This window comes from Colletotrichum gloeosporioides (genome assembly GCF_011800055.1).
Source record: "Colletotrichum gloeosporioides strain Lc1 chromosome Unknown consensus_84, whole genome shotgun sequence".
In the NCBI taxonomy this organism is placed as follows: domain Eukaryota; kingdom Fungi; phylum Ascomycota; class Sordariomycetes; order Glomerellales; family Glomerellaceae; genus Colletotrichum; species Colletotrichum gloeosporioides.
In genome coordinates, this window is record NW_025544729.1 from 699,984 (window position 1) to 727,082 (window position 27,099).

Genomic DNA, 27,099 nt, shown 5'->3' on the forward strand with positions numbered 1-27,099 from the left:
AGAAAAAGCTCTTTCAAATGGCAAAAGGCAGGGTTGAACCCATAACCATATTATGACCCAGCGAACAGAAGTGTCAAGGACTTCAGGGCGCAAGCACATTGGCCAGACCTGACCAACTGAGCCATCAACACCTCTGCTCGCTGTTGAATATCGAGGGAAGGAACCAGTCCTAGATAGGTAGCTGCCGTCAGTTGAAAGCCAGTTCAAGGCAAGAACCACCTGCCACCTTCCTAGTTCATCCTGCGCTGTACGTATATGAGCAAAGCCTTCCAAAGCTAGGTATTCTCCTCGCTGCCCTCATATTACTATCACTATATTTGCCCCTGTCTCTGTCCCCGTCTCTGTCCCCGTCTCTGTCCGCATTGCCGTCTTTATCCTTCGTTAGTTAGAGGAAGAAGGCAGACTGCTGATGGCATCTCACACATCATTCATGGCACGAAACTGACAACAACTTGCGGGAAGATTTCGTTAACTAATCATCAATTGCTTTCACATCAAGGAAACAGCAGGTTGAAGTTATTTACTTTCTTCAACTTCCACCCGACTCTACCCTCGCATCCTATTATGTACAAGCAATGCTCCCATCCCTGACAAAAGAACTTTCTTTTATTCTCTTCTCTACGATCGTACAGCCTGCCCCTCATGCTCCGTACGCAACCTGGCCCATCGGCCTGTCCTCCTCCATGCCTGGTGCCATGAAGTTGGTCTTGGGGTTGCCAGTGGCCTTGGCCGCAGAGCAGCGGGCCATTGTTGGCGAACTGAGAAGGCACGTTAGCTTAATACTCGACACCAAAGCTTAGGAGACAGGAGCAACATACCTTCTTGAGATGACGTCTGTGAAATAAAAGTTGTCAATAACCTTCCTCAGAGGCGAGCCAGAGGCCTTGGTGCCCTTGTTCTGGTCAACCAGCTGAACCTTGCTCAATTGCTGCAGAGCGACGGGCTCAACAACGTCGTAGGCCGCCAGGGCCGGGCTGACCTCAACCATTCTGTCACGGAGCTGGGCAACGTCGTCGTAGGGCAGGGGGGCGCCGAAGAACTCGCTGATGGCACGGATGATCTTCCAATCCGTTCTGGCAGCGCCAGGAAGGGAGGTGGCAGCGCGGGTCATCTGGACACGACCCTCGGTGTTGATGTAGGTACCGGCCTTCTCGGTGTACGCGGCACCGGGGAGGACGACGTCGGCAATCTGGGCACCGCGGTCGCCGTGGTGGCCCTGGTAGACGACAAAGGCGTTCTTGGGAATGTCTTTCTCAGAGATCTCATCTGCACCGAGGAGCCAGACGAACTTGGGGGCGGTCTCAGCAACCTCAGCGGAGGGAGTGGTAAAGCCGACCTCGAAGGCACCGGCGCGGGAAGCGGCTCTCTGGAGAACGTTGTATCCGTTCCACTCCTCAGTAAGGAAGTTAGCGGCGTTCTTGTCGACGAAGGCACCAACGGTCTCGTAGAAGGCCTTGGCATCCTCGTGGTCAGTGACACCAGAGCCAACGATGATCATGGGGCGCTTGGCAGCCTGGAGCTTCTTGCCGAAGGGTCCGGCAAGAGCCGACTTCAGAGAGGCGTGGTCGGTACCCAAATGCTCAAACTCGAAAGTAGAGTCCCAAGTCTCGCCAACAACACCGATCTCGAGGTCAGAGCGGAGCCATTGCTTGCGGATACGAGCGTTCAGAACGGCGGCCTCGTGACGGGGGTTGCTGCCGACAATAAGGATGGCATCAGCCTCCTCAATGCCGTAGATTCTGGAGTTGAACAGGTAATTGGAGCGGACGTCGACACCGTGGGCGATGGGCTTGCTTCCGTTGGGCATGTCAAGGGCCAGGTTCTCGGAACCGAGCTTGTTGGCCAGGTCCTTCATGGCAACCAGGGACTCAACCTCAGTCAGCTCACCGGCGATCACCTTGAACTCGTTGCCCTTGGGCTGGATGTGGTGGTAGGCGTTGGCAACCTCCATAAGGGCAGCCTCCCAGTCAGCGGGCTCGAACTTGCCGTCGCGGCGGATCAAAGGCATGGTCAGTCTCTGGGTCTTCAGGCCGTCGCAGGCGAAACGGGTCTTGTCGTTGATCCACTCCTCGTTGACGTCGTCGTTGAGCCTGGGGAGAATACGCATGACCTCAAGGCCACGGGAGTCGACGCGGATGTTGGAGCCGAGACCGTCAAGGACATCGATAGACTCGGAGTGCTTCAGCTCCCAAGGTCTCGCACGGAAGGCATAAGGCTTTGAGGTGAGAGCGCCGACGGGGCAGAGGTCGATAACGTTGCCGGAAAGTTCGGAGTCGAGGTTCTGCTCGAGGTAGGTACCAATCTGGATGTCGTTGCCACGGCCGAAAGAGCCCATCTCGGGGGCTCCGGCAATATCATTGGAGAAACGGACGCATCGTGTGCAGTGGATACATCTGTTCATGGAGGTCTTAATGAGGGGTCCGATGTTCTTGTCCTCGACAGCACGCTTGCCGCCCATCTCGTGGAAACGGCCACGGTCGGCACCGTAACGCATCGACTGGTCTTGGAGATCGCACTCACCACCCTGGTCGCAGATAGGGCAGTCGAGCGGATGGTTGGCGAGGAGGAATTCCATTACACCCTCGCGGGCTTTGTGTGTAATCGGGGAGTTGGTCTTGACGACCATACCGGGCTGTACGGGCCATGCGCAGGAGGCGATGGGCTTCGGGGCTTTCTCGACTTCGACCAAGCACATACGGCAGTTACCGGCAATCGCAAGCTTTCTGTTCGTATTTGTCAGTGGGGGGCTATCCCTCGGAATGGTACCGGTCATCGACTCGATTGGAGGATTTCGTACTCATGATAGCAATATCTGTTACGGAGTCAGCAAATGACATTCAAGATGGTTTTCGAGCGGCTGGACAAACCTGGGCACTGTTACGCCTGCCTTTTCGCAAGCTTGAATCAAGGCGGAGCCGGCTAGATAATCATGAGCAGGAGTCTCCGGAGCCGCACTCGTTACACCTCACCTTCAACAGAAACCTTCTTTCCGTCTGCGGATCATGTTAGCAAGGCCTATGAAGTCCAATTGGACCCTCGTCAGGGCGGGCAGGCGTACCGATTGTCAGCTCGACTTCGGCATTCCTGCGAGCTGTGGTTGCAAAAGTTCGCGAGGCATTGGCGGCCTGCTTGCCAGTCCGCCAAGCCGAACGTGCTAGAGAGTGCCGCAGCATCGTGTCGCCTTGACGGATTGAGACAGAGACGAGACGTGGGAGGGCGAAATGGTGGGAGGCGGATTGAATCTCACAATCGTTGACGTCGGGAGGGAACTGCTCTTCTGTCCCGGGCCATGGGGATTTGGTGGCGCTAGTGCGTAAATCGCGATTAATTTACATCGGCCGTGATTGGTCGAGCCGGCTTGGAGCTGTTCGGGGCCTGAGGCACCCACAAAACCCACCGTGCACCATTTAATCCTCGGGTAAAATTTCATCGCGCAGCGCCTCTTCTTCTTTTCCTCTTCATCAATTGTACACGGGCACTTATCGTAGGTGAGCTTGAGCGCCGCAAGGCTGCTTCTGTCGAGCCTTCCTCTATCTAGTAGCTCTAGAGAAACATTTTGACGCCGTTTATGGAAGCATGGGAGATTTCTTCAATGACCGATGCCTCTTACCGCCGGTCGTTACATATTATGATGACGACAAGATATTTGTAGACTGCATGTGGATTTGCTAGTATCTTGCGAAGGCTATGTACAGTTGCACACATTTCGTGCTGTGACATTTACCACATGTGTCGCTGTCACGCGTTGACGTTGACCGCGTTGTGGCGATGGAGACAAACAAATATTCGGGCCCGAGGTGCAGGTATATAGACGGTCCGTCCTTCCCGTTGTCCTCGTCGATCCTCGTCGATTACACTGGTCGAACACCACTCCTTCCAAACTCTTTCAACAGCTCCTGCGAGCTCGTTGAGCCTACTGGGACATCTCGCCTCCACTTCCATCTTTGGTAGTATCTGCATCAACTTCCTTCTTGAGAGCCGCCCGATACCCGGCCAATATATTCTCAGCGTGTTCATGATAGCCATAAATCTGAACGAGCTCCTGGCCCGCGTTGTATAGAGACCACTGAATGGCACCTTGCCTGGCAGGCAAATTCTCCGTTGGCGCGACAGGAGCTGTGTATGTCGTCTGAGTTCGGCTGTGGTAAGCAGCGTAGTTGGCGCCAGGCGGCAACGGTGCTTCGATGTAGGCCTGCAAGACCTCCTGGTCGTGAGGCGTGAGAGAAGTGTCTGTCTCAACAGGCCCGTTCATCGCTTCCATTTTCTTCGCAACCTGGATGATGCGACGCCGCTCTCGCTCATAGACGAACATGATGTTCTCCTGCACCGCTGCAAAGTGCTTGTCTAGCTTGTCGATGGTCTTTTCGAGACGCTCGCCATTGGTCTTGGGTGCTTCAGAAGGCTCAAAGAGGGATTCTTCCAGTGGTACGAAAATGGCCATTGCCTGCGCGTTGGCTCGGAGACTCGGGATGTATTCCTCCTCCTCCTCCAAGGGATTACTCGCCTCTCCTGCCGCGTGCAAAGGCGCATCGCCTGCCTTCCCTCCACTGCCTGCGTCCTGCATCCTGTCGACGAGTGTTCGGTAGCCTCAATCCATTGAAGAAGAAAGGGTAACTTGAGTTTAGTATGATGGGTGCCGTGAGGCGAAAGAACCGGACTTCGTTCTTCGCCGGATTGGGTGGGAGTTGTAGATGGGGCGTTGAGGTTCAGGGAGGGTCCAAGTCCGCGCTCGATTAAAGCGTGTTTCTAAGCCAGGTACAAGTCACCTTGGGTTCCACGACTGACAAGGACCCTGAGTCCAATGCACAACTCGTAGGGGATGGGGTGTTTCCAGCCCCTACATCGAGGGAACACGACCAAAATATGGAAGAATGCAGAAATACAACTGTTGGGATCATTTTTGTTACTCCTCGTGTCTTGGTCATTGTCGATTGGTTTTGCAGTGAGTGACCTGGCGACAAAGTGCGGCGTGCGTGGGAATCGCAATATGTGATGACAAAGTTAATTGGTCTTATTCAATGATAACTGCCCTATTGACTATGGTATACTTGGATGGCTCTTCAAATGGCAATAATGGCTGCTGATACCGCCCAATGATGCTGTAACACTCTCGCTGAATCAACCCCTCTGCTCGGCTCGGCATTTATCCCCTGGTGTGTTGTACAAAAACTTTGAAATTTGGACATGTCGCTTTCGATCGTAGGGCGAAAACGTCGCTTGAAGATGAACTTTTGGCCAGACTTATTCGGAAGCGGACTGTCGTGGGTTGTGGTGTAGGGAGATGGGCCCGATACGCCATGACCGAGTCGAGCGACGAGTTGATGTTAAAGTCTAGCGAGCCTCTCAGCTTCGTTCAGACTAACATGCCGCTGATCTTGCTCAGACAAGCGGCTGCACCCCAACGCGGCAGCAGGCCATCTCATCCATCCATCCATTGTAGGATCTTGTATGCGGGCTTCTTAAGTCCCACGCGAGTGTTGTCATCTGGACGGCAGGACTTTTCTCACGTATTCCCTCATCAGCTTCAGCCCTGCCCGAACCAAGTCCTCTAACCGTCTGTCTTTCCGCTTGCGCATCCAGAGCAGTATGAAGGCTAACAGGACGATATCAATGGCGAGATGTTTCATGACGATCCACACGAACCACCGGACCCAAGCCATAAAGCTGCGCTGCTTTCTAGACTTCCACTCTCTCCCGGTCGTTATTTGCTCCCTCATGGCGGCAACTTCGGCCGTCAGTTTCTCCAATGCACGTTCCACGCTGCGCGACCAATTACTGCTCGGTACAAGTGCGTCGTCTTCTATGCCGTCGTTGTATCCCAACCGCCTATCGGAATCTCGCTCGGCGGCATCGTCTTCGCTCATGGGACTGAGTATCTTCATGGGACCCTCCGATCCGCTCAATGGTTGCAGGAACCGGCGGGACTCGGTGGTGTATCCTGTTCCTTTCGGCGACGAATCGGTCGAACTCGGGCTGTTGTTTTTGATCTGATTCCACACAAATTCAAGTTCCGCGACGAGTTCCTTCGCGTCCCTGCAGATGGCGAGTCAGTGGCGGCCTGGTCGTGATGCGCGCTCGGAAGGGAAGGTGGCTGGGAGTCTTACGGCGTGGTCGCGTATTTGTGCATCGTCTCTATCAATGCCTCGATATATCGTCTTTTTGCTTCCGTGCGCGTCAAGCTCTTCTGAGAGTTCCAGGCATCCCACTTGTCCTTCTCGCGTTGCAGCTCGTCGGGAGGCAATCCGGAAGCCGAGGTCGGGCGCTCCATGACGCCATCGACATCTCCCTCCATCGCTTGCTTGTACAGGCCATAGAGTCGGAGTCTGTCTGACGGCGGGGGGCGCGAGGCCCCCGTTTTGGGGATCTTTTTGACGGTATTTAAGGCATGGACGAAGACGCGGTCTATGGGCGGTGGAAGAGCATGACGATACAATTAGCCGGGGAATTGCACTCCCCACAACGGGAGAAAACCAAGGGAAGTAAGGTTTTCTGGTTTGCTAAAAACTCACCCACAGAGTCGGCCATCTAGAAGGCCGTCCTGTACGGACAGGACACCGAACAATTTCGATTTGGGTGGGTGGGTGAAGATTGGAGGTGAGGGAGTCGCGTGGATGTCCGAGGTCTGAGTCGGCGGGAGGGTCGGGTTGGGCTCGGCTCAACAACCGGGTGAGATAACTTAGATAAAGCGTACCAACTGCTTCACCTCCACAAGGGTGCGTAGCAGTGGCAGCTGAATTAAAGAGACAGGTGCTGGTAAAACGACAGATTTAGAAATCCAGCACGCTGACATGCATGTTGAGAGAGCTCCGCCATGGAGTTGCACCTTGGAGTCGTCAACGAGGGACTGGACGAGACGTGGTTGGCGGCCGCGGGAAAGGTAAGATAATACCGGCTAGGCAAGTTACAGCGACGGGCGGGTACCGCCAGACAAGGTAGGCAGGGCAAGCTAGGTAGGTAGGTATCCGTTGTTCGGTACCGGCAATCAGCTGCTGGGGGTCTGGGAGGTGAGGTGGTTAGAGAGCAGTTCGCGCCGATGTTAGCAACAGCTGGAGCACCAGAGCAGCCAAAAAAGGTGGTGTGCGAGTGCGAGTGAGTTGCCGGTAATTCTTTGCCTCGGCCGGTCACGCAACGACGCAACGCAAGCCCACGCTGCCACGCTACCGACCTCTCTCCACAGCAGCACAAGGACACTGGAGCACCAGCCGGGGGTGGGCGCGCGGGCCTGACGCGGGCTTGTCAGGGGTTTGCGTCTCCGAGATCCCGACTAGCAATTTAATCTCGCCCACCCCGCGTCGTGCTGCCCGTAGTGCGATGCCGCCTGGGTGGTCGGTCGGCCGAGACAACAAACACGTGAAATGCGGGCAGCCGGCCCAAGGTCGAGCACATCTGGGGTTTGCGGCACGCTCTTTTGGGAAATCTCTCTAATGTTATGTTTTCGTCAATTAAGTTCCGTTAACTGGCGCTAGAAGCCACTTACACCTGGCTGGCCATGCACAAGCCGAGGGACGTCTGGTCTTCCTGTGCGGCCGAACGTCGTCTTTCGGCATTGCTGGCTCCTGGCACGCGTACACGCTCAGCTGCGCTACGACTGGCTTATCACGAGGGCGATGCGTTTTCGTCCTATATTTGAATCGCAGAGCTTTTCACGACAGCCACGTTCTCAGCGGTCAAGGAATTGAAGCATCAAGCTTTTTGATATCGGTACTGTATGTATTGGTATCGTGGGTACAATGCTACTTCGAAACCTGACCATCACCACATCCAACTTGCGTCATCACGCTCTGCAAAGTTCATCCAGTCAATAGTGTCGTGCCTAAGGCTCCATCCCATCCAAGTCTTCGCGAGCTTTGTACAAAGCGACCTTCTTGTCCTGGTACGTCTTCATGAGTTTTTTGTTGCCCAGTGCAGCTGCGGCTGCTTTCTGTCCAGCCTCCTTTTTGTTCAGATCGCTGCCCACTCCAAGAAGTTTGTTCCTCTCGCCCCATCCATCCAGATACACGCCAACAGTGAACAAAGCCAGCTTCTTATTCAACTTGTCCTTCTGTTTGGCGCTGGGCAAGTCTTCATACCGAATGTTGATGCCCTTAGCTCCAATGAGTTTCGATAATTCGACTTTGGGGGGTAGCTTGGACTCCTGTGGTGCCGCTGAGCTCCCCAATTCCTTCACAACATGAATGTCTGGAGTCCTGTCGGCAGATTCAATCTTGTCCTTGATTGTCATACTCCAGAGTGAGCGCAGCCATTCTCCGGCCCGGCGAAGACCGTCTGCATCAGAGAGAATGACGGCAGCAACATAAGCCTCGAATAAGTCACCTCTGACTTTCCTGACTTCTTGCGGGTTTGCTTTCACCGCTATCTTGCTGTTCGGGTCAAGCTCAGCTGGGAGGATTGCTCTCTCGAAAAGCTTATATTGCGTAGAATAGTCGCCGAGGTTGGCATTCTTGATGAGGACTTCTCGTATCTGGGAACACTTTCCGGTAGGCAAGCCTCCGAATGTTTGGAAGATGAGGCATGTCGATAATAGCTCCACGTAAGCGTCTCCGAGCCACTCGAGGCGGTCGTAGCTCAGGTCGCCTTTGTTCTTGACCTTTCCTTGGTGAGTGAAGGCAGCTACCTCCAAGACGGGATTGTTGATTTTGGGTAGAGGTGGTAATGTGGCGGGAATGTCCGAGGCAGTCCAAGGTCGGACGGCTGAGAGGGAAGGAATTGGAGGCCCATCGAGTGAATGTGAGTGTATAGATTTCTCCTGCAAATTTGTAAGTCTGGCCTTCGTGGTGCGGCATCACTTTTTGGAATATCCTCACCTTTGACTTAATCTCCTCATTCTCAGGCAAATATTCTTCTTCGCCAGCTAGATACTTGAACGACGGAAGGAGCTTTTTGCTGAGGATTCGAAGATTTTGTAGCATGTCACCCTGAGGCGATGTCCCCTTGGGCGATTTGCTCAGCGCCTGGAGACACTTGATGAGTTCATCGCTATGAGAAACAATCAATTCGACGGATTCGTTGTCTGTTTGTCTTCTCTTGCTGGGAGGCAAGCCCTCCGAAGTTGAGCTGGGACGTTTGCTCATTGTGAAAATCGGCGCTTTGGCTTGGGGCAGGAAAGAGTCGGGGTTTAGTGCAATTCGTATCGCTATTCAAGCACTTTGCACAGAGGCTTTTAGTGCACAAACGAAAACTGGACTTAGCGTATAGGAAGTTTCCAAAATGAGAAAATTGATTTATTCGATATTTCAGATGCCATTTGAAAGCACTTCCAATCATCAATTTGCATCCCTGTCACCCGAAGCGCGCCCGCCAGTGGGTACCTTACCCAGTCGACCAGCGTTAGGAAGGACGGGGCCCTACCCGCCGCCCGCCTGCCTGGGCCCGGTTGCAAGTCAGCGGTCAATCGATAATCCGTGCGCACACCCAATTGGGCAGCGCAAACCAGCCAAGTGGGTCTGGCATTCAACGTCTCTGTCAAGGTCTTGCATATCGCGACAAAATTCCGATCCCCGTCATCGACCTGCGGACGAGGCAAAGATGAGTGTACCACGCGCGAGGTTGCTGGACCTCATGAAGGTATGTCACTCGGAGGAACTTATTGCCCGTGAACTTTGAGCTGACAGTTGTAGGCCCGATGCGAACTCTTTGCGACAACATTTAACCCCGAGGGTGTCCGTACGGGCAACAAGATCCTGCGCCAACGGTTGAAGGGACCTGCTCTTGCTGCCTACTACCCGCGCAAGGTTCTCACTGTCCGAGATGTTCAGAAGGAATTTGGCCCTGAGCTCACGACTCTCGACTTGGATGAATTGGACAGATTGGACCACATTGCTGGGTATGCTCTGGCTTGAGGAGAAACAAGGGATTCGCGCTGATTAGAGGTACAGATTGAAGGCTAGAGGAAAGAGTGCACCAAAGAAGGCGAAGGAGAAGGGTAAGTCTTGCCGTCCACTTCGTTTGGTATCCACGCTGACAGCCTCGCAGTCGTCAAGAAGAAGAAATAAACGCTGCCCACATAGTCAACTCTGCTGTACGATACCCTGCACAACCGGCGAACAACCTCCCCGATATCAACCTGTCGACATGCTCTCGATTTATGCTCACGATTTGCGGCGCAATTGGTGATATCTTTCGGAACTCGAATTTGCGTCCGAACCGCAGTCAAAGACCTCTGGGTCGTGCTGAGACATTTCAGCCGCTGTCAGCCTGGCTTCCGGTGTACACATTCGGAAAGGGTGACGAGATAGAGGCATCCAATGTATTATATACGGTGTATGTGAAGGTCTCTCATAGCAAGAGCTGCAATGCGTAGACCGATTTGAATGACGTTATGAAAAATCTCAGAAAGGTTCGCTTGCTGATAATCTTTACCTAGCCTGGGAAGACTGTCTGCCTTTCATTAGGCTTGTATAGAGAAGAAAGGAACTCAATGACGGCCCGAGGTCGCTATGTCTCCAAAATGGGCCGAAAGCACGGTTGTAAATCACGAGGGCCTCACAAGGTGCTGAAATCCTATAGACCTTGCACACCCGCCAAATGGCCTCCCGGTACAGCACCAAGGAATTTCACGTTGAGCGGTTCCTAAAAAATCAGAATATCAGTGATATTAAAGTAGTGGGGCAATTGTTCTCCGGTCCAGCTAAGGTAGCTAAAGCAAGACCTCGAAGTTGGTGCCTGCAGACCAGACGATCCGACTGCCACTCACTCGTCTCAAAAGAGGAGGATCGTTCTCAGATTTTTTGCCAGTCAACAATCGCTCTTGCCTCCTTCAACACCTACAACCGCCTTTCTTGCCTGAGCAAAAAGTCACCTCAGCAACGCACCTCTCCTACCTCACACCCAGGTCGGATTTAGAGCCAGGTATCTACTGACTTGTTGTTTCCCGACTTTGTGGAGGATTTTCTCAGTGAGATCTACCGCAAATACCACAAGGAGGTACCTGTACAGTCCAGAGTGGTCTCCTTCCCCTCAGCTGCCTCTGTTGCTGCCGCCTTCCTGCCTCTCCCTACTTCCACATCTCGACCACCCCAAAAACAAAACTCTTCTCTCTCCCCTTCACCCTCACCTTCACCTTCACCACCACAAACCTCCAACGCAGAGAGGAAAATTCCATCCGCACTCCTCCATCTGCAACCCTTGCAAAGGAATCTTTCTCATTTCTTCTGCCACTTTTGGGCAATACCCTGACTTATTTTCTGCAACGTATCGACTCCTCGATAAGGCATCGTTCGCGAGCCCACCATGTCTACTCCCGACTCCGCGTACGCTACTTCGAAGCGAGGCTCGCCTGTTACGTCGATGCCCGTCTTCGGAGAGGAGTACATGAAGCAGTCGCCCGAGTCTGTCGGCAACGTGAGTTCATGTCTTCTGTCTATTCACTCATATCAGCTTGGGTCTTGCCGGGCCAATGACAGACATCGTGGAATTATTGAATGCCACAGGATCTTTGCTGACGAATATCGAAAGGACCATTCGCTCGGCAACCTCAAGCCGGGTGTCTCGACCTTTGCTTCTTCCAAGCTAATCAATCAGAATGCTTTGAAGGTTGGTTCTTCGACCCGCCATCTGCTGCCTCGCTCACAGCGACAACAGAAGAAGACCAATCAGGAGTCGACCACAATTGCCGGCACGAACCCCATGGATATGCTCCTTGCTAAGCTTTCGGAGCAGCAAGCCGCGCTCGACCAGCAGAATGAGGCTCTGAAGAACACTGACGACGCTTTATACTCTCGTGTCGTGGACGACTCAATTCCCTCGGCCAGCACTTCTGTCCCCATTACCCCCGCTACCGATACCTTTCCCAGTACTGCTCCCACGACTCGCCCCGCCAGCGCTACTCTTAAGGAGAACCGCGGCAACATGGAGGAGCTCCTTCGCCTCAAGATGGAGCTTGCTCGAGCCCAAACCAAGATCACCCGCCTCGACCACGAGCTTGCCCAGACGCGTTCCGTGAAGCAGGATGACGAAATCATGCAGCCAACGCCGTCTGTTCGTTCTAGCATGCTTGGACCCGAGAACAGCTGGGTTCCCAATGATGACAGCAGCTCGGATGCAGGTGCGCCCTCCGCTGGTGGCTACAGCCGTTCTCGTGGCATCTGGGCCAGCGCTAGACCCCCTTTCTCCAACAGTGGTGCAGCCATGCCTCCTCCTGACTCTCAGTCGATGGCAGGAGATTGGTACGGAAGCGGCCGTGGCGGCTTCAACCAAGGATTCATGGACCCTGTTGGGCCTTTTCCCGCGGGAGACAGCTACCGCGGAGATCGCATGAACCAGGACACCGAGATGTTCTCCCGCCCTCCCAGCAGTCGCCGCAACAATCGCTACGAGAGCAGCCGCTGGCCTTCTCCTCAGCCGTATGGTGGCTCCAACTTCCAACCTAGCTACGGAGGCTTCGCCCCCTCACCCTCTCCGTTTGACCCCATGGCTGGCGGTCTGGGTGGTCCTGGAGGCAACATGGGCTCCGGCATGTACCAGGGCTACAATCCGCAGTCCATCGGAAGTCAGCTTTCGCCCCATGCTACCGAATTCACCGCCGCATCTGGCTGGAAGAACGAGGTACGTCGGGATGGTCAGAGAAAGGGTGTTAGATCCAGCAGACTGACTGATCAACCCGAGCAGGCCATTGCTTCCGAGGGTCAGACTTACCTGCCGACTACTGAGCCTCTCAATTACCGTCGCTTATTGGACCGCAATGTCAACTGCAACTGGAAGTACATCGTCGACAAGATCGTCTGCAACAACGACCAGCAGGCCTCCATCTTCCTGCAGCAAAAACTCAAGGTCGGCACTCCGGATCAGAAGTACGAGATCGTGGAGGCTATTGTTGCCCAGGCTTATCCTCTCATGGTCAACCGCTTCGGCAATTTTCTGGTCCAGCGCTGCTTCGAGCACGGAACTCCCGAGCAAGTGGTGAAGATCGCAGAGGCCATTCGAGGCAACACTCTGAACCTTTCCATGGACCCCTTCGGCTGCCACGTCGTTCAAAAGGCCTTCGACTCGGTTCCGGAGGACTACAAGGCTATCATGGTTCATGAGCTGCTCCGCCGCATCCCGGAGACGGTCATCCATCGCTACGCTTGCCACGTCTGGCAGAAGCTTTTCGAGCTCAGATGGTCTGAGAGTCCGCCTCAAATCATGAAGTTTGTCAATGAAGCTCTCCGCGGCATGTGGCACGAGGTCGCCCTCGGCGAGACCGGCAGTCTCGTCGTCCAGAACATCTTTGAGAATTGCCTCGAGGAAGACAAGGTAATTTCAAGGCTTCACCGTATCTATTTCTTTGCTAACGAAAGTCTCTAGCGCCCCTGCATTGAGGAGGTTCTTGCCAACATTGACATCGTGGCTCATGGCCAATTCGGCAACTGGTGTATCCAGCACATTTGCGAGCATGGTGCCCCAGCCGATCGATCTCGTGCTATTGACCACGTCATCCGCTACGCTGCTGAGTACAGTACCGATCAGTATGCCTCCAAAGTTGTCGAGAAGTGCCTCAAGATTGGTGGTTGCGACTTTCTCGGTCGCTACCTCGACCGTGTGTGCGAGGGGCGAGTCGACCGCCCCCGTATCCCCCTGGTTGACATTGCCAGCGACCAGTACGGCAACTACCTGATTCAATACATCCTCACCCACGCCGGCATGCAGCATCGAGAAGTCGTTGCCGCTCACATCCGCAAGCACATGGTTTCTCTTCGTGGATCCAAGTTTGGCTCCCGTGTCGGCATGCTCTGCACCAACCCTGCGGTCGCCACCCGTCCTGGCCCTGGAGTCGGTCCTGGAATGGGCCGCATGGGTGGTCCCCCTCGCTACGCTGGTAGCAACAGCTATCGTTGAACTGTCCTCTTCCGGCCGTTAGCAGCTTGTCGCAATATTCTCTATATTGTCACGAGCCCTCCATGTTCTCTCTTTGCGTCACTATTGTCCCCACTCCTAATCCTCACACCCATACCCTGATTTTCATCAGCTCTGACGAAGTCATCGCACCACAGCATATGTCCGTGCTTACCAACATTTTCCTCGGCCATTAATTTACAGATCAGCTGTCATCCTACTCTCGACAAGTTATCACTTGGTCGAGTGCATTGGACACATCATGGTTATGGATTTTGCAATATGGAGGAGGTGCGTTAGTGTGACCTCAAACCCCATTCGGGGCGTTGGAGTTGCATCGCGAAACCCGACCAGAATGCTGCAGTCTATTCATGGCGGAACATCAACAAATCCAAAAAGTCCTCGAAACGTCTTTCGTCACAGCCGGAAGGACGACTAGGAGGAGGACAAGAAGATGAGCGGCTGGGCCAGCATGGAATATCAGAACCAGAAACGCAATGATTGTATGTAGTATTATCACATTCCAGAAAGCTTTGGAGTGTGCTTCGGTCCAGATTGGACAGCATCTGCGGCGGTCCCTTATCAACATGAGGTAGTTTCGCTAGAGAATGTCTTCTTACACTATTTCTAAGTATGAAGTCTTGATATAGTGAAAGAAAAGTTTGCTTGCAACACCGCCTTGGCCCAGCAACCTACGCCGTCAATTTATGCACTAAATCTAACCCAACGCCGTAAGACAGTTTTTAAACCCCCTATCATCTACTGCGGATCTACGTGTCCTTGCTTGATTTGTCAGCCTCTGGTGCTGAAGTCTCATCAAGTGGAGGGAATTCAGCGTCAACTACGGAAGGTTGGTCTCCTGCTTCTGCATCTGCAGTTGGTATGTCTTTTTCCCAGGGTTTCTTTGGCACCGCACGCTTCCCAAATGGCTTGACGGACTGAATAACGTAAGCATGAGGAAGCGGGAGATATTGGATTCCATGTCGATTAGATCCCATGAAGATAACTTACTGCATCCCTGACGACAGTGTCGGGTATCTGTCTTATTCCTGGGATAGGAATGCCCTTCTGTAACATCTGAAGCATCTCCGCGAAGCCGACAGGATACGCTGGCTCGCCTCCATCGCCGTCACCGTCTACTTGCGGGGGAGCTTTCCGCTCGACGTAGAGCTCCCCTTTCGGAGCGGCGGTCTGCCATGACGGCGTGTCTTCTGCGCCAGCGTCGTTCTTGGTTTCGGGGTCGGTCTTGAGGTCATTGAGTTTCGAAGTTAGGTCCGGCACGTCGACAGCTGCGTTTGTTGCTGGCGACTGGGACTTGTATTCTTCGGGGAGGATGTCTGGTGGTGTGTGGTCCGGGTGGCGTGCGAGCCAGTCTTTGTAGCTGTTGAAGTCGATTCTCACGCCGATGCGCGAGGCGTAGTAGAAGATCCGGGCGTGGGTTGCGAGTTCGGAGGGAGTTCCTTTGGGGTTTGCTGTGTTTGGATCGCCGAGGATTGCGGTGAGGCCGGACTGTCATGGACGCTGTCAGCTCTCGCTATAGGGAACTATTGGGCTAGCTGAGGGAGAGAGGTGCGGAATCAGATGCTCGATTTGCGCCGAGGTGTGGCTCACCAGGAACATCTTGTCCTTCTTCCATGGGTATGTGTCAAAGGCCTTGAACATGCCATCCTCATCGGTAATTGCGCGGATGCGCTCTGCGCCTGAGAGCGTTGCCATCGTGTTCGTCGGGATGCGGTCTCGGTCGTGGCTTGTTTGGACTCGTTGCCGAGGTGGAGTTGGAGGGACGGGAGCTTGGCTTTGGTGGGGGAGAGCTTGGGTGAGGTAGGTAGATGCGATAAGATAAGCGGGGGGACATGCACCCCGCATTCGGCCCCGTCCGGATTCTGTGGGGGCTCGGGGCCGGCTTTACATGGATGTGTCCGGCTTTTACTTGGACATCAAGTCACCCGCCACCTTGTGAGCTGACTATCTCGCCAGGTCTTACTAAGGTTGATTCGAAAGTTTTTATTTCACAGCTCTTGAGACTTTAGGCAGCTTAAGATGTTGGAACTGCGTTTACCTTTTTTCCGTTGAAGCTTGCTATCAATGCGTGCGAATGATTCTGGCTAACCAGGTAGAGTATTGCTGATATTGAGTATTCTTCTGTCCTCATTCATTATCCTTTCAAAGGCTGTTAAAATCTCATCTGACATACTGTTTCTGCCGTTGTTCCTGCTGCCGCCCCTGCTTCTCAATGTTGTTCCTCTGCACTGGGAGAGCAAACTCATCAGGAATACATGCGAGAACCCTCTGAATCACCGTCCAGATGAAACTTTTCTTTTGAACCGCTCTTACCTTATCCTCGTAGTAAGGATTGTGAAGATAATGTATCTCGGAAAAGTCTAGAGCCCGATTAGTTACGAAGAGGAATCCGGTTGGTTCCTAGGCCTGGCGACTTGATACGAAAGACATAGGCTCAGGATGCTCATAATTTTCCACAAGGTAGCCCATTAGGCGCCAGGTGACTCCGAAAGACAACCACAGACTAATTTATAGACTACGTGAAGCTTCCGGTATTGCCCAGCATTGCCACATATTCTGTTATTCTCCATACAGCTTTGAAAAACAAATGAGACCAGACCATTCGTCCAACGTCACTTGCTTCTACGTTCCCAATACCCAAACAATCGTACTTATTTGATCATGTATCAACGTACTTTACAGCTGGCAAGTCTCCAAATCTCAACACTGAATCTCATTTGGCTGACAATCTCAAGGCCTTGCGCCAACTTGCAACGCCCACAGCTCGGTTGTTGCAACGACCTTCCATCGTCCTTCCGATAGTCAGGACGACCACTCGCTCACTCACTACCTTGCACACATTCGGACGCAACTTTGCATCTTTGCAGCCGCATACAAATGTCGATTCGCCCATGGCAAGTGGAGCTTGTCGATGGTTGCATCATGCTCCTCCCATGGCCCTGCGCAACTTCAGAAACCCTACAACACCTACCGCTCTGCATACGATCAAAATTCGAACCCCTCACTTGCAGCGGCATTGCAACTTCCCAGCACCTAGAACATTCATAACGTATCAGCTCTCACAGCAGCGTTCTGCCTTCCGAGAAACTTCACGATCTACAATCGCTCGGTCTTTACGACAGCATCATAATTCCCTAGCAGCTAGACCAGTCAAAGTCACTCAGTCCTCACGACAGCGTCACAAATTTCCAGCAGTCAGATCAGTCACTACCGCTCAACGCTTACGACGGCGTTGCCCACTTCCCCGGCGCCTTTTCCCGGGGAAAACTCGGCTCCTGAATCGGCGCCGTGTCCGAATGGGGTGTTCGCTCAGAACCAGACGTACTCAGTTCAAGAACGACCGTGACTTCTGTCGAGCTTTGCTAAAGCCGACTGTGGTTAGGGAGAAGATTCCGCGCCGCCACTCACTACGCCGCTTTGCTTTATTATGCATCCCAATTCTAGCATTGTATAAACTGAGTGCAAACAAGGCAAGCCGACGTGACTGGAAAGACATCAAGGCAAAGAAGAGAGCCGATGTCTCACAGCACGCCGCATTCAACCTCCTGCTGTACGCAATCTGGACCCTATGTTGATGGACGGGAATTAAAAAAAGGCTCAAGATAAGGGTCGGGCGATACTGTCAGATAGTCACAGTCAGATAGTACTTCTCTCGTAGCTAATTGTTCTTTTTCTCCTTGGTCGTCTGCCTACTGCTTCGTTGGTCAACGTTACGTGATTAGGTCTGAATCGGCATCAGTATCACCGACCTTACTAGAATGCACAAGAATAACATTGACAAGAGTTTCAACTGACAGAGCTTTCGTATATCTTCATTGCTAGATGATCTAGTTCTAAGTCATATGTCACGATATCTACGTCTAAGCTCACGATACGCAAGCGGGCGGAAACTCCCAGGACAAGTCCATCTGAGTTCCTACGGAGTGTTTATGTTACGTGGACGGCCTGCAGCCAAAAAAACAGCCATCGAACTAGCGCTGTGGCCGCAAGAAGAACGCGCCACTCCCCACGTGAAGAAATTGAAATAGCCAATATCGCAGACAGGGAACAGTGTGATCCATGGGGCATAAGAGTGTGTATAGCAAGGCCGCAGTATCAAGAACCGCTAATCGGGCCGCTGTGCAGAGAGCCTCCATCGTGAAGATGAGGTCCTATGTGTGTAGTGTGTAGCAAGATGGCTGGCCACGCAGGGCCGCCAAAGAGTGGCTCTGCTTCCAAGCGGAAGCAGGCTCGAATGTCGTGGATGATCCGGGTAAAAGAGTAAAGAAAACGTCTAGAGCATCCCTGGCAAAGCAAGAAAAAGATGCCACACTTGACCACCTCCAGAGCTGAACGCCGTAAAAGCAACAATTGTTGCCCAAATCTCCCTAGAAGTAGTTGTGGAATCCAATAAACCCTCCGATGCAAAAGCCGATGATCTTTTCAAACGCCATGAAATGATGCTTTTAGTTGTGCTGGAAAAGGACGCTGATCGACTCGCCGTGGTGGACGCGACGAATAGCCTCCGCGAAAACGGGAGAAACTGGTAGTTTAGTCAAAAGCTGGGAGACACTTGAAGAGCTGGGAAAACTCACCATCCAGGAAGCCAAGCTTAGGGCACACCTTCATGTGCTCGCCCTGGGGAACGGTGTTGGTCACGATGATCTTGTCGATGGCCGAAGCGTTGATGCGGGGGATGGCGTCACCGCTGAGGATGCCGTGGGTCAAGAGGGCGTAGATCTGAGTAGCGCCGTTCTTCTTGAGGAGCTTGGCAGCCCTCGTGATCGTGTTGCCGGTATCAACAAGATCATCAACGAGGATGCACACCTTGTCCTTGACATCACCAACCAGCATCATACTGGCATTGCGCTGCTCGCTGTACTTGGTCGGGCGACGCTCCTGTGGCAAGTTATGAGTTCCCGCACTTCCGTCTAAAGAAACAGGTCACCTACCTTGTGAATCAGGGCAAACGCCATGTCCAGCTCATCAGCAATGGCAGTAGCACGCTTGGCTCCACCAGCATCAGGAGAGATGACAACGGCGTCCTTGAAGTTGGGGATGTTCTGCTGGATGTACCTCTTGAGGAGGGGCTTGCCGTACAGGTTATCCACTGGGACGTCGAAGAAGCCCTGGTACTGAGGATCATGGAGATCCATCCTGCAACCATTAGCAATTGCTTCGAAAAGAAGCAACGAAGGGCAGGTGTAAAGGCTCCACAGAGGGTTCTTATTGGCATCGGCAAGAGCTGGCGCGCAAAAACGGCGCGACACAGCAGAAGAAAGAACTTACGTGATCTAATGTTTGTTAGTGAAGTGCTTTAGAGCCAACAAGTTTTGGGCGCATCCTTCGTGGGTTGCGCCCGTGGATATTTTGGGGATTACATACCACATGGTCCGCACCAGCGCAAGCCAGCAAGTCCGCGACCAGAGTGCCAGCTTGGGCAACCCATTGCTTGTATCCCGGCTTCGACTGGAATCCGTTGACCTGGCTCTGGTTCTCGTAGTCGTGGGTGGTGTAGCGGACCTGCGACGAGATCGAGTCGTGATTGCGGCCGTGGCCATTGACCTTGGAATCGCCGTTGCCGTTTTTAAAGTAGTCGCCGCCATTGGCGCCGTTGCTTCTCTCCTCGTTCAGCTTGCTCTTGGCCAGCTTGGAAGCAACGCCGTCGATGCCATTGGTGAGGCCAGCGGTGCGCGGAACGCCAGGAGCGGGGGTCGCTGGAACACTCTCGAAGGTGTAGCCGTTCTTGGAAGGTTCTGAGGCGGACTTAGAGAGAGGCGCGCCGGCCTTCTTGTAGGGGACGTCGGGCTGTCTTGAGTAGGGGAACAAAGGCATGACAGCAGTGACTCTCTTTGCAGAGCCAGTCTTGCAGGCAGAGATCATGATGCAAAGATCCATGAAGCCGTCGTTGACAGAGCCAGAGGCGGTCTGGATAATAAAGACATCCTTGCCGCGCACCGAGTCCTTGATCTCACAGCGAGACTCGCCGACAGAGAACTTGGTGAGGACGCGCTCGCAGGGGTTAAGACCCAGGTTGTTGCAGACGCTGTCAATCAGCTCGGGGTGGGTGTTTCCACCAAGGATAATGATGTTGCGGACCATTGTATCGCTGGTGTCGGGGCTTTGAAGATGGGGTATCGATAAACAGAAGGTAGAAAATGCGGTCGGGCGAAACCGGCGGAGTACGAGCCGAAATGTAGCAGCTATCAGGTTCGAGTAGGGCGGAAGAATAGGAGCTGTATGTGCCTAGCTACAGTTAAGAGCTTTGCAGGCGGGGTTTCGGTTTGGAGGTGAGGATATTGGTGGTGGAGGGATGTCGTGTGCGGGATGGAGAATCGCGAAGGAGCAGTGCCGGTCTCGGGTTTGCTTGAGGCGTCAAAAATATCTGCTAGTGGGGTGCGAGGCGACGTCACAGGTACTTGCAATGTGCCGAAGCCGAGGGTAGGCGCAGAAAAGGTTGTCCAGAAAGGTGATGCCAAAGGCTTGAGAGGGCAGACACTCGAAGGTGCGATCACTACAGCAGCATGACGAACAAGCTGTCGAGAAAGAGATTTGGAGGAAGGGGGGGAAGACGAGGAAAGAAAAGCTGGTAGCGGCGGGGATACCTTTGAAGCTGGGGTTGTCGAGAAGTTGTAAAGGAAAATCTCTGAGTGGATAAGTTTGTTTGGGACGTGGATTGCAGGTATCGGGGTCGGGGTCGGGTGCGGTCGCCAACCATGTGGGCTTGGGGAAGGTGGGTGTGAATGCGCTGCGTGGTGGGGTGGAAACGGGTGCTTCAGTGCTGGGAAGCGAAGGACACACAGGGTAGCCAGGTGCAGAATCTGCTCGTTTAGGTTAGTCCGGGCAGGTTGGTGCTCTTCATGACTCCGATCTCTGGCAGAGATTTTGCGCCAGTGGCGCCCTGGCCATGCACTGTGTTTCTAGTGGTTGCAAGGCCCTGAGCCTCTTTGGGGGCGGCGCCGAACGGCCGCTGTGGTACCTGGAGCCACCGCATTGACAGCGGCCAGCCGCGGCAGCATGACAGTGCCGGAAAAGAGCTCCGTACAGACGCCCGTACAGGTACCACAACCACCCGGACAGCACAATGGAACGCTGTGATCGTGAACATGGGACGACCGTGGGATGCCGAGATGGGATGCGCCTGTAACTAGGTAGGTCTCTGCTTAGACAATTCTGACTGTAATGGTCTGAAGTCTGCAGCCCAGGCTCTTCGTTGCCTCGTGATTGCACATTCCGGTGATGCAGGTATGACAGCAAGTAAATACCTCTCGTTATTTCTGTAGACCAATCTCAGACACAGAATGGAGGGAATGAGTAAAACGAGAGGTGCAGAACTGCCTTAGACTCACCACCGGCGGCCACTGAAAGCCGCCAACGCTGTTCCCTGCGCTCATTGCGCAATTCCTAATCGGTACGTACATAGCGACATTAGCACATGGCGAGAGTGGGGGACTGGGCAGCGTGATTGGGCAGCTGAAGGTAATGCAGCCTTTTTTTCTTCTCTGTCTGCTCGTCCATTGCGCGGTGTCTCATGCAGCTCGCTGCAAATTGTGACTACCGACCGACCTTACCAGCGACCGCGGGGCAGTAGCAAAAAAAAATTCACGGCAACCCGCACTGCATGTGTACCGTGCCGTCTCGTTCCTACTGTGCGGTGCTGTACGGATCCTAAACTTTCTCTCTGTTGCGTGAGGCAGACCGACCAAGCAGGTCTTTTGTTTGGTTTGGTTTCACAGCTGCCTTGGACGTTGAACCGAGCTTACTGCCAGTCTCCGGTTCCGTTGGTTTCCTAGCTTGCAGACAGAACTCGGCCAAGAACCGTCATCTAGAGGGCCAGCCTGGGTGTTCAACGTTGTGTGACTCGACCTGTCACCAACCGGCCTCTCAGGTGCGCTTACCAGGTTCCATTTCGAGCGACAGGGACGTTGGACTAGCCTTGTTCACCTTCCACACCGACACGACATTTTTCACAACTCCGAAACGCGACTTGCATTCGCACCTCTCGTCGACCGCCGTTGCCGGTAGCTAGTTCTGGTCCTCCCCAGCCAACCACCTCCTCTGTTCCCACGGAGAGCTCTTCCCGAGACCTCAACCCCGACTCCTACGCCAAGTACACCGTCACGATGAAGATCCTTGAGGCTCAGACGGCGGTCCTCACCAACTACGAGGTCTACAAGCACCTTACGGAGAAGAAGCTCGGCCAAAAGAAGCGAGGAGAGCGTCGTGGCCCTGGCAATCTCGAGACCCTGGCCAAAGAAGTGCGTTGCCCAATGACCAATTTTTGAATTTTTCTTCAGAAAATGTCACTGAAGAAAAAAATGAATAAAATTGGGTATCTATTTCTTGTACGTACGCCCATGACTGACTCATCCGCTCAGCTCCTGCAGTACCTGCGTACACCACCCAATCCGCTCTGCCAGGACCCCATCACCTACCACCCGGAATGCATCTCCCAGCTGTTGGAGAGGCTCCAGCCCTATGACCTCGCCAAGGGTGAGGTCGTAATGATTTTCAACCTCCGTCCCGCCTCCGTCGCTGCGTTGAATACCGTCATCGAAGAGATGACGGAGCGCTTCGACGAAGCCCAGCAGGAAGAAATCGTCAACATTATCGCTGAGGTTCTCGGATCGTTTCCCCAGGAGGCCGAGGAGGAGGAGGGCGGCGAGCAAGCAAACGGCACGGCCTAGGAGACCAACCCAAATCGCTCTGTTGAGCCCAATACGGACCCTGACTACGTCAGGTCGCCGTCTCCTGTGCCGAGTCCTCCGACAGAAGATTGAAAGCCTTCACATGATGGCACAGCCGCCTTCACTCTGTCCGCCCGCCTCACTGCGTGTTTTGACTGCCGTGGTGCAGATGTCTTCGAACGCTAACTTGATGAGCTCCCCGGTCATGGCAGAGCACTCCATGTACCTATCTACTCTCAAGGACTGAGCCATCTGGTAGGCTTCTTGAGGATAGATGATGCCGTTGGGATCGGTTTCGGATCTCAGGTCCCGCTTCAGACCGAGGATGAGGATAGGCAAGCGGTCAGGTCTGCGGAAGGACAGTTTGACCTCTTTGAACCACTGCCCCAGACGTCAGGTTGTGAAGTTGTAAAGGGGTCAAGGAACAAGAAAAGATAACTTACTAGTCTTTGTATGTTGATGAGACTGAGCCGCTGGCTTATGTCGTAGCACATGATGACCAGGTCCGGCTCAAGAAGCTTCCAGTTCTCAGGGCTATTTGTATCATAGAATTCCAACCGATGTGGTGTACTACCAAGCTTAATCTCGAATATGAATGGTTGGTCGATATCCCTGAGTAGCCTGATGGGGCCAGTCCCTTCTCCAGCACTCAGTCTCCTATCCACGGCGTTCACATTAGCGATGACATCCTATGTGGAGACTGAGCTTCACCGGAGGGATACGCACGATAGAAAATACGTCTTTCCACATTTCTCGTCTCCAACTAGCAATATCTTGATGGCATCTCCGTCCATGGCTGCGGTTGTCCGCGGGTTCGGAATTGACTCGGATGTCGTCCTGATAACGGGATGTCTGGAACAGATTGGCTCAGCTGCCGACCGGTCCAGACACAGTTCGACGCACTGCCCGCTAAACGGCCCCCGGTCCCGTCACACCGGTCCAGACCTCCAATAAAAGTGGAAACCAGCCACTGAACATCAGCCACACTTTGTTTTAATGGGCGAATTTTTTGCTCTTCGAAAATGCCCATGTTAAATGCCCCTCCAGTGACAGCCCGCAGCCCAAAATGTACCCGCATGTAGCCAGCCTGAACCCCTCCAAAATTTAACGTCGGAGTCATATGAAGAAGAGCAGCAGGCTTATGAGTCCCTTACACGGTTTGTTTTGGGGCTCAACTCTGCATCGACCGCCAAGCCAGAGTCTGCTATTATTGAGACGCCTGGACAGACTATTACACGATTGCCGAAAGATTTTACCCGCCCACGCCCATCAACGCCAACGCCACCACCACCATCTCAGTCCCCGTCTCATCGCTCACACCCCCACACGATACTTGAGCACCTCACAGGCCGCAAAGATGGCCGAGGTGCCTGGAAAGTACGACTCATGGGAAAAGGAGCGTCTCATCTCCCGCATAAGACACCTCGAGCATGAACTCGACAAGCAGAAGGCTGCAGCCTCCAAGGCCGTTGACGGGGCAGCTGCACCCCCGCCGGCAAAGAAGCGCAAGACGAAGAAGGGGATCGATCCCTCGCGGTATTCCACGCGCTTCATCGCGTTGAAGCTGGCGTACCTGGGGAAGCGGTATGGTGGTTTTGAGTACGCCGACTCGGCGGCTCTGCCAACCATCGAGGGCGAGTTGTGGAACGCACTCACAAAGGCGTGTCTTATTTTCCCCGAGGACCCGGCCGTGGTCAACTTTGACTGCTGCGAGTACTCAAAATGCGGCCGTACGGATCGTGGTGTGAGTGCATTTGGGCAGGTAATTGGGTTGAGGGTCAGGAGTAGCAAGCCGCTCCCCAAACCGGAGCCTGCTCCGACGGAAGGGGATGCGGATACGCCAATGGAGGGCACCGCCGAAAAGACAGAAACCGAAGAGGATACCAAGAAGAAGCCCGAGGTGGAGTGGTCGGATGAAAAGGAGATTGACTACATCAAGACCCTCAACCGCCTTCTGCCCGACGACATCCGCATACTTGCGTGGTGCCCCTCGCCCCCGCCAGGCTTCTCGGCGCGGTTCTCCTGCGAGGAGAGACAGTACCGCTACTTCTTCACCCAGCCCGCCTTCGCGCCGACAACAGGCGTCTCCGCAGACGGCCTGAAGGAAGGCTACCTCGACATCGAAGCCATGGACGCGGCGGCGCAGCTCTTCGTCGGCGACCACGACTTCCGCAACTTCTGCAAGGTGGACGGCGGCAAGCAGATCACCAACTTTGAGCGGCGCATGTTCGAGGCGGGCGTCGAGGAGGTCAAGGACGTGGGCTCGGCGCTGCCGTACCTCGGCCTGAGCTCCGCGGACGGGAGCAAGCTGCCCAAGGTGTACTCGTTCAACATCCGCGGGACGGCGTTCCTGTGGCACCAGATCCGGCACATGGTCTCGATCCTGTTCCTCGTCGGGCAGAGGCTAGAGAAGCCTGAGCTCGTGGCGGAGCTGCTGGACGTCGAGAAGACGCCGCGGAAGCCCAACTACGACCTCGCCAACGACACGCCGCTGGTCCTGTGGAATTGCGTGTTCCCGGGTGACAGGGAGAGTCGGACGCAGGAGGGCGAGAACGCACTGAAGTGGGTATACGGCGAGGCGGACATTGTTGAGAACCTGTGGACTTACTACCGGACGAAGAAGATGGACGAGCTGCTGGCCAACAGGCTGCTTGACCTGGTGTCGGGGCAGGTACAGGGGACGGAGAGCCAGGCGAAGGGAAAGAGGGTGTTTGGTGGCGGGCCGTTGGGCAAGTTGGCCGGGGAGTATGTACCGATTATGAAGAAGCAGTTGACGCCGACGCCGGCCGAGATCAACGACCGGTTCGCGCAGAGGAAGGGGTTCAAGAACTCTGAAGAGATGAAGGAGTCGAAGAACTGGAGGAAGATTATTAAGGATGCCAAGGTCGCGAAGAAGGCTGCCGCTGCGGCTGAAGCGGATGAATAGGATGCCGCATCCTTCTGAAGTATAAATAATTATAAAAAAGAGGGAAAAGTTCATGATTTCATTACCAGAGCCCCTGCTCAGCTCTGCCATCTCTCGTCTATCTTGCGATTGCCGCCGCCATAACTACCGCCGCCCTCTGCTTCCCACAGACATCCCCTCACCCCTCTCCACACCGTCTCGACAATCTTCTTCCGAGGCAGGATCTGGGGAAACACAACGACGAGGTCCTCCTCCCCTTCGACGATGACAATCAGGTAGTACCGCACCTCGAAGCCCTTGAACGCCTCGTTGACGAGGACATCCTGGATCTTCTCCGTGGGTATGAAGCGCGTCGCCGCGGCGTAGAGGTAGCTCCCGCTAGACGAGCTCGTCTGGATGCCCAGCCCGCGCAGGACAAGCAGGCTCTCGGTCTTGTGCGTCCTCAGGAGCGTCGCGTACGCCGCCACCACGCAGCCCGCGACCAGGACGGGGAGGGGCACCGTATTGGCGGAGACGAGGCGCTGCGCCAGACGGCCGGGGACGGAGTCGTCGACGAGCCGGAGAAACTGCGTGAGCGTTTCGCTCGAGAAGAAGCCGTCTTCCGTGTACTCGTCTCGGTGGATTCGCGAGCTTCGCAGTGGCGTGAGGAAGGAGGCTGCGTTGGGGGACTGGACCCAGGCGGCGCGGAGGAGGAGGATCGAGGAGAAGAAGACGAGGATGCGCAGGATGAGCAGGACGAGGGAGAGGGCCTTGACGGCGAGAGTCGGCGGCGGGCGGGTGGTTACTGTGAACTCGGCCGTCGTGGGCGAGGGGCGCCGGACGTGGAGGCGCGGGGAGGTCGTGAGCATCTTGGGCGATGCGCCGGGTGTCGCGGAGGATGCAAGGTCGGGATTATCGTGCCATTGGTGTTGCGGCAGCTGTGAGAAGCCGAGATCTTCTCTGAGGATTACCTCGACATCGAACGGATGCGCAATTGCAACTTTGGATGTCGAAGCTCGAAGCTCTGCTGGCGATCAGCTACCGTCATCCCCTGTCGCGCCTGCCATTAGCACCAGCACCAAGGCGCAGCTGACGTAATCCCCACCACCCAGCAGCCACCAGCGCACGTCCCACAAGGGCTGGAGGGTATATGGTTCAGTTAGTCGGCGGAAGTTACCGGCTGTAATGGTCAAGTTGGTTGAAGGCTTTCAGTATTCTTCTCCCGCTACCCCATATCCATTGGAACCCCCTTGTGGCGCCCAGTGCGAATGCTGCGGTGGCTACTCACTCGCACGGGTAACCTGCGATGCTGCGGTGGCCCTAAGCAATGAAGATGACACTTGAGGGAGGTTTCACTCTGCAGAGGCATTTTCACCGTCGCATGGCGTGCTGGATTACGATCGCTAGGGGCTTGGGGTAGTGGCTGAAGATGGAGATGTCAACTCCGTTTCTTTTTTGGTTTTTTGGTGATTGATTTTAATGATGATGCATACCGCTGATGCGTGCATGCCGCCTGCACAAATAATATGCGATACGATGAATTGACGCAATTGCAATATTTCATGTTTGTCGGTTGCTTCCTATGTGTGTGGACGGACGATTAATTGCGTGGTGGTAGTGCAAGGTGCATCACAGCGCGGATTGCTGAAGTTCGCGATGCCTTCAGTGGGTGGATGTACACAGTGTCCCCCACACATGGTTCGATTCGTCCCAACA

The 27,099-nt window shown here is 54.3% G+C and overlaps 11 protein-coding genes across 11 annotated transcripts; 4 read left to right on the top strand and 7 right to left on the bottom strand.

Annotated features, from left to right (window-relative positions):
- Positions 1 to 640: 640 nt before the first annotated feature.
- GCG54_00002272 (NADH-ubiquinone oxidoreductase 78 kDa subunit) lies at positions 641 to 4,441 on the bottom strand (the record flags this gene model as incomplete). Its single annotated transcript, XM_045402368.1, has 8 exons — positions 641 to 758; positions 819 to 2,723; positions 2,798 to 2,812; positions 2,868 to 2,919; positions 2,970 to 2,993; positions 3,059 to 3,306; positions 3,611 to 3,685; positions 3,918 to 4,441. The coding sequence occupies 8 exons, from the start codon at positions 4,439 to 4,441 to the stop codon at positions 641 to 643; spliced, it is 2,961 nt and encodes a 986-aa protein (XP_045258730.1).
- A 1,039-nt stretch (positions 4,442 to 5,480) lies between these two features.
- On the bottom strand, positions 5,481 to 6,525 carry GCG54_00002273 (Autophagy-related protein 37; the record flags this gene model as incomplete). The annotated part of the gene is made up of 3 exons (XM_045402369.1): positions 5,481 to 6,033; positions 6,105 to 6,402; positions 6,510 to 6,525. The coding sequence occupies 3 exons, from the start codon at positions 6,523 to 6,525 to the stop codon at positions 5,481 to 5,483; spliced, it is 867 nt and encodes a 288-aa protein (XP_045258731.1).
- A 1,288-nt stretch (positions 6,526 to 7,813) lies between these two features.
- GCG54_00002274 (Ribonuclease 3) lies at positions 7,814 to 9,071 on the bottom strand (the record flags this gene model as incomplete). Its single annotated transcript, XM_045402370.1, has 2 exons — positions 7,814 to 8,746; positions 8,805 to 9,071. The coding sequence occupies 2 exons, from the start codon at positions 9,069 to 9,071 to the stop codon at positions 7,814 to 7,816; spliced, it is 1,200 nt and encodes a 399-aa protein (XP_045258732.1).
- Positions 9,072 to 9,525: 454 nt separating this feature from the next.
- Positions 9,526 to 9,992, top strand: GCG54_00002275 (Mitochondrial 37S ribosomal protein S27; the record flags this gene model as incomplete). Its single annotated transcript, XM_045402371.1, has 4 exons — positions 9,526 to 9,564; positions 9,618 to 9,823; positions 9,876 to 9,922; positions 9,973 to 9,992. The coding sequence occupies 4 exons, from the start codon at positions 9,526 to 9,528 to the stop codon at positions 9,990 to 9,992; spliced, it is 312 nt and encodes a 103-aa protein (XP_045258733.1).
- Positions 9,993 to 11,229: 1,237 nt separating this feature from the next.
- Positions 11,230 to 13,815, top strand: GCG54_00002276 (Meiotic coiled-coil protein 2; the record flags this gene model as incomplete). Its single annotated transcript, XM_045402372.1, has 4 exons — positions 11,230 to 11,340; positions 11,455 to 12,543; positions 12,604 to 13,233; positions 13,285 to 13,815. 4 exons carry the CDS (start codon positions 11,230 to 11,232, stop codon positions 13,813 to 13,815), a joined length of 2,361 nt encoding a protein of 786 aa, XP_045258734.1.
- A 767-nt stretch (positions 13,816 to 14,582) lies between these two features.
- On the bottom strand, positions 14,583 to 15,528 carry GCG54_00002277 (uncharacterized protein; the record flags this gene model as incomplete). The annotated part of the gene is made up of 3 exons (XM_045402373.1): positions 14,583 to 14,750; positions 14,824 to 15,321; positions 15,424 to 15,528. 3 exons carry the CDS (start codon positions 15,526 to 15,528, stop codon positions 14,583 to 14,585), a joined length of 771 nt encoding a protein of 256 aa, XP_045258735.1.
- Positions 15,529 to 18,278: 2,750 nt separating this feature from the next.
- GCG54_00002278 (Ribose-phosphate pyrophosphokinase 5) lies at positions 18,279 to 19,914 on the bottom strand (the record flags this gene model as incomplete). The annotated part of the gene is made up of 5 exons (XM_045402374.1): positions 18,279 to 18,355; positions 18,408 to 18,711; positions 18,765 to 18,969; positions 19,102 to 19,106; positions 19,198 to 19,914. The coding sequence occupies 5 exons, from the start codon at positions 19,912 to 19,914 to the stop codon at positions 18,279 to 18,281; spliced, it is 1,308 nt and encodes a 435-aa protein (XP_045258736.1).
- Positions 19,915 to 21,935: 2,021 nt separating this feature from the next.
- Positions 21,936 to 22,499, top strand: GCG54_00002279 (DNA-directed RNA polymerase III subunit RPC9; the record flags this gene model as incomplete). The annotated part of the gene is made up of 2 exons (XM_045402375.1): positions 21,936 to 22,070; positions 22,191 to 22,499. The coding sequence occupies 2 exons, from the start codon at positions 21,936 to 21,938 to the stop codon at positions 22,497 to 22,499; spliced, it is 444 nt and encodes a 147-aa protein (XP_045258737.1).
- A 99-nt stretch (positions 22,500 to 22,598) lies between these two features.
- On the bottom strand, positions 22,599 to 23,293 carry GCG54_00002280 (GTP-binding protein RHO2; the record flags this gene model as incomplete). The annotated part of the gene is made up of 3 exons (XM_045402376.1): positions 22,599 to 22,880; positions 22,943 to 23,156; positions 23,226 to 23,293. The coding sequence occupies 3 exons, from the start codon at positions 23,291 to 23,293 to the stop codon at positions 22,599 to 22,601; spliced, it is 564 nt and encodes a 187-aa protein (XP_045258738.1).
- A 563-nt stretch (positions 23,294 to 23,856) lies between these two features.
- On the top strand, positions 23,857 to 25,425 carry GCG54_00002281 (tRNA pseudouridine(38/39) synthase; the record flags this gene model as incomplete). Its single annotated transcript, XM_045402377.1, has 1 exon — positions 23,857 to 25,425. One exon carries the CDS (start codon positions 23,857 to 23,859, stop codon positions 25,423 to 25,425), a length of 1,569 nt encoding a protein of 522 aa, XP_045258739.1.
- A 77-nt stretch (positions 25,426 to 25,502) lies between these two features.
- On the bottom strand, positions 25,503 to 26,252 carry GCG54_00002282 (uncharacterized protein; the record flags this gene model as incomplete). The annotated part of the gene is made up of 1 exon (XM_045402378.1): positions 25,503 to 26,252. The coding sequence occupies one exon, from the start codon at positions 26,250 to 26,252 to the stop codon at positions 25,503 to 25,505; it is 750 nt and encodes a 249-aa protein (XP_045258740.1).
- Positions 26,253 to 27,099: the final 847 nt, after the last annotated feature.